General features: G+C 49.1%; 1 protein-coding gene across 1 annotated transcript; it reads right to left on the reverse strand.

The window, feature by feature from the left end:
- Positions 1–348: 348 nt before the first annotated feature.
- LOC119308502 (F-box/LRR-repeat protein 3-like) lies at positions 349–4,045 on the reverse strand. Its single transcript, XM_037584632.1, has 7 exons — positions 3,288–4,045; positions 2,625–2,753; positions 2,235–2,339; positions 1,762–2,155; positions 1,224–1,648; positions 885–1,136; positions 349–718 (listed from the first exon to the last, which is right to left on the reverse strand). The coding sequence occupies exons 1-7, from the start codon at positions 3,969–3,971 to the stop codon at positions 659–661; spliced, it is 2,049 nt and encodes a 682-aa protein (XP_037440529.1). The 5' UTR covers positions 3,972–4,045; the 3' UTR covers positions 349–658.
- Between the last annotated feature and the right edge of the window lie 658 nt (positions 4,046–4,703).

Raw genomic sequence — 4,703 nt, forward strand, 5'->3', positions numbered from 1 at the left:
TGTAATACTTTGTAAGGTCCTCGGGAATATAAGTGGCCGTATGCATCTTCCAGATGCAGAGGCCGGGGGTCATCCTCCTTTTCTAAAAAAAATAAAATATCACATGCATGATACTAGTATATGATACTCCCAGTATGAGTAGCCTTATGCGGCGCAGCAAACATCACAGCTCCATCTATCTGGAAAAGAAAGAACAATTAACCTGAGATCAGCAAAAGCAACTTCACTTCCTTTTGCTTTAGTTGTATCAACTTCCTTTTGCTTTAGTTGTATCATGCAGTATACCAGAACCATTCATGATTTGAGAATTGGACACCAGGAAATACACAGGCCAAACACCTCATTCCAAATAAGAACACATTGGACAGGTAATCGAACTGTGCACACTCTCATATTGATCCGTAAAGTACAGGTCGACCCTCCAGTGATTTCTCTATGATTTCATCTATCTACTGCTTCTCTATATACAGGATACGGCACAACAAAAGAACCTCCCAGTCCACTGAAGGAAACATACATATACAACATTGTTCCGATAATGTCTGTTCTGTACACAACTCCACTCCACCTTGGTGCAAAGCCTCGTTCTACACCATCATGTTCATGTAGGCTGGACCGCTGACAGTCAAGACGACGACAACAAGCATTTCTCCTAATCTCATCGTACAAGCACATCTCGGGACTGTTGTTGCCATATGTCACATCGTTCTTGCTCGACCTGCAAAGACCACACGCTTACTATTAGACATTATGCTGTTAAAGCTGCAGTTCAGTTGATATATCTACAGAATACATCATAAAAGACAGATGAGAAGTGTTAATACAAATAATAATTCAACTTCAAATCTTCTACACCTAGGCTTGTAAGGGGGCAAGTAGAATACCTTGAATGGTTTATCAATCCACTGGAAAGCACAGCCGCGAGCCTCGACGACTTTGAGCATATGCGGAGGCATCATAGATCTGAACGCTGCGTGAAGCTTCACCCTTGTCAAACCACCAGAGACCATAAGAGCAGCCATCAAGCCATTAGGTGTAATACCCGCCAAGTGTACAATCGTCATGTTCTGAAGCCCACATATGCTAGAGAGGGACAGAAGTCCAATGTCGGTGACCGAACAGTATGACAAGTTTATCTGTCATGATGCAGCAATGTCAATAACACAATTGTGGACACAGTATGACAAGTTTTTCTCTCTACAAAAAACAGATAAGGATTGTACCTGACGGAGGCTATGAGAGAACTGGGAAAGAAAAAGCATCCCCACATCATTGATCGCAAAGCATTTCTTGATATCAAGCTTGGCAAGTAGCCTGCATCCGATTGCTATTTCTGAGAGCCCAGCAGATGAAACACTGGGGCAACCACGGATCTCCAGTGTGTTCAGCTTTGCACATTTTGAGAGCGACACCAACGAAACATCTGTTATTTCTGTACAGTAGGACAGGTTGATAGACTCTAGCATTGGACAACCTTGAGCAATTTGAGTAACCCCCTCATCACTAATACCCCCAGACCTATACAAATCAATATCTCGGAGTTCTGGACAAGACTTCCCAATGTGGATAAGCGCTTCATCACTTATCCTCATGCATATTCCAATTTTTAAGCTTGATAGTTTTCTGCATCCAGACAGAGCTTTCAAACCTGCAGAGGAAAGATCTCATCATTGTTATTTTTTTGTTGTCATTGTTGTGAGAAAGAGTTAATTCGGTGTCCATTTACCAAAAATAATTAGATATATGAAGTTCAGTACAAACCTTCATCGTCCAAATCACTGTCGGTGATGTCCAACTCTTCCAAATGGCAAAATCGCTTCCCAATCAGTCGGAGCCCTTCACTAGAAAAATGGCTACAGGACTCCATTCTTAGAGAGATGAGGGAAGGGCATGAGCTAGTGATGGCAGCTAAGGAAACATCAGTGATATTGCGATTGCAAGTAATGTCCAGCTTCAGCAAATTCTTTAGTCTTGACACAACGAAAGAAAGATCTGTATCTGTCATTCCTGAGCACTTGCTCAGGCTCAACTCTCTTAAAGAGACGCAAGAAATTCCAATGTATTTTAGTCCATCAGCCATGAACTTGCAGCCTTCCAATTTCAGGGTCTGCAATTTAGGAAGAATTTGGAAGCATCTTCCCATAGATGGAGTAACCTGCCAAAAAGAAGAATGTAAAACAAACTGGAGAAGGCCAAGTTATGCCCAGATGATGCTACTACAATTAGATACTTACATTACAGCAGTACGACAGATTCAACTCCAAGAGATTTGGCACTGCCTTCACAACTGATGAAACTCCCGCATGAGTGACATTTCGACAGGTTGACATATCAAGCACCTGCAAAAGTAGAAGTGTTATTTTCAAGTTTGTTGGCCACGATATTTGGGAAACTTTGTTGAGTGCCTACACATGTTCTAAACTTCTAATGCAACTACTTGTTTTACATCGACATGTATGGACGTGCCAAACATTCTATATTAACTGCAAATGTAGTGCTAGTATCCTAGCGACATTACATTATAAATCTACACAAAGAGTTGATGAACCTAATGGTGATCAAATGAAGATGACATGACACACAACACTAACACGTGAGACAAAATGGTCTAGTTTGATGATTACCCGTAGTGATTTGCTGCATTCATTCTCAAGGCCACCAAGGGCATCATCATCTATTCCAACACATCCCACCAGTGCCAACACCTCAAGATTGGGTAGCTTCATGATGGCTGGAAGGCAGTCTTTGGAGATCTGCAATGCAAGATAAGTATTTATTAGTCCAACGAAATTAGTGTGTTCGTCTATTTGGCACCTCAACAGAAAGTAGCCTATTACTGATTCCCATCCTCAAAAGGTATTTTTTTTACTGCAGTAGTCCAATTCTTTGACAGAAAAAATCAAGAAAAGTAATTTTCACCGCGATAGTCCAATTCTTTGACAGAAAAAATCAAGAAAAGTAATTTTCACTGCGATAGTCCAATTCCATGAGCATTTCTTGCAAAAGAAAATATAAACAGAGTTGCTAAAAACATCAAACCGTTGTGCTAGTATTCTCCTAGAAAGAGCGAAAGGGAAAACTGCCAAACCGTATGTAGAAATTCACGTGAGAAACATGTACATCTAAACTTTCCAAGAAAGCACCAAAATCAACTCTCTTTTTTCCATTAATTAAAGTGTTTCTGGAATCAAGAAACGCATGAACGGGGAACCCCAAGCGATAATTCCTTTGGTCCAAGAAATGGAACATGACGTGATGGAGAGAGATCAAGAAGAAGCACGGCTCACCATGGTGTAGGAAAGATTCAGGGTCCTGAGTTTCTTGCACTTGAGGGCGAGTAGCTGGACCCCCAAATCCGTGATCCCGAGGCACCAGTTGAGCGTGAGCTCCCGCAGGTCCGGGCAGCCGACGGCGATGCAGCCGAGCCCCATGTCCGTCATGGGCTTGCAGCGGGAAAGGCAGAGCCTCTGCAGGCCCCGCGCCCGCGCCAACTCCGCGGCCGCCGCGTCCCCGAGGTCGACCCCATTGGAGAGGTCGAGGTCGGCGAGGCCGGGGCAGGCGGCGACGAGCGCGGCGAGGCCCGGCGCCCCGAAGCCGCGGGAGCGGGAGAGGTCGACGGCGCGGAGGCAAGGCATGGGCGCGGAGGAGAGGGCGGCCAGGGCCGCTCCGGGGACGCGCGGGCAGAGGGTGAGGTCGAGGCGGACGGCGGTGGGGTAGCGGGCGAGCGCGGCGCGCAGGAGGTCGGCGCGGTACGGGCGGAGCACGCGGCGGTGGCGCGACTCGGCGGCATGGCAGGCGCGGGAGGCGAGCGCGAAAGACTTGAGCGCGCGCGGATCGGCGGCCGCCACCCGGTCCAGGACCAAGAAGAGGAGCTCGTCGGCCAGCGAGTCGATCGGCGCGGCCGCGGCCGCGGCAGCAGCAGGGCAGACGCGTCGGCGCTTGTGGAGGTGGCCGTGGGTCGCCATGGCCATGGCGGGCAAGGCAAAGTTGGCAGTTGGTTTTTCGCTGCGACACCAAGAACGGAAGGGAGAGTAGCAATGGCTGGCCACGGCCTACTCACACGCAACAATCAAGAAGGAGGAGAGGGAAAAAGCAAGGAGCGTTGGAAATGTCGAGACTGCCCCTGCGTCGCCCTTATCACGGCTCCCGCGAGACGCCCCACCTCGTTTCCCTATTTACCCCGCGTGCTGGAGCGCTCTGCTGCAGGGGAGTGGAGTACGGCGCGCGCGACGACCGGGGGTGGCATGGTCATTGCGCGGCGGGGAAAGGACGGTACGGAGGAGGTACAGGCGGGGGCAGGGGTGGAATAACCGAAAAGATGGCGAGGAAAGCGAGGTGAGAGCCTGAGAGGGAGAGCGGGGAGGGTACGATGCGGGGGAGGGACGGAACGGAACGGATCGTACAGCCGGACGGGTACGATGCCCCGCCGCTACGCGCACCGCCCTCGCCCCTTACCCGCGTCTTCGAACCTCATGGTGACATGTGGGTCCGGGAGGGCGTGGTGAAGGGTGAGGAGTGAAGCTGGTGAGAAACGGGGGAGGCGGACTTTTTTTCATTTGACTGGTCCCGTACTACCCGGGGACGGCACGCACTGGGGGACTGCGTGGAGTTGCTTCCAAGGCAGAGAGACCACTCCGGTTATCACCGCATAAGGCCAACTCCACCGCACGACCCTATCCTGTCCGCCCCCGTTCGTTTAGGAT

This window comes from Triticum dicoccoides, chromosome 5B (genome assembly GCF_002162155.2).
Source record: "Triticum dicoccoides isolate Atlit2015 ecotype Zavitan chromosome 5B, WEW_v2.0, whole genome shotgun sequence".
In the NCBI taxonomy this organism is placed as follows: Eukaryota; Viridiplantae; Streptophyta; class Magnoliopsida; order Poales; family Poaceae; genus Triticum; species Triticum dicoccoides.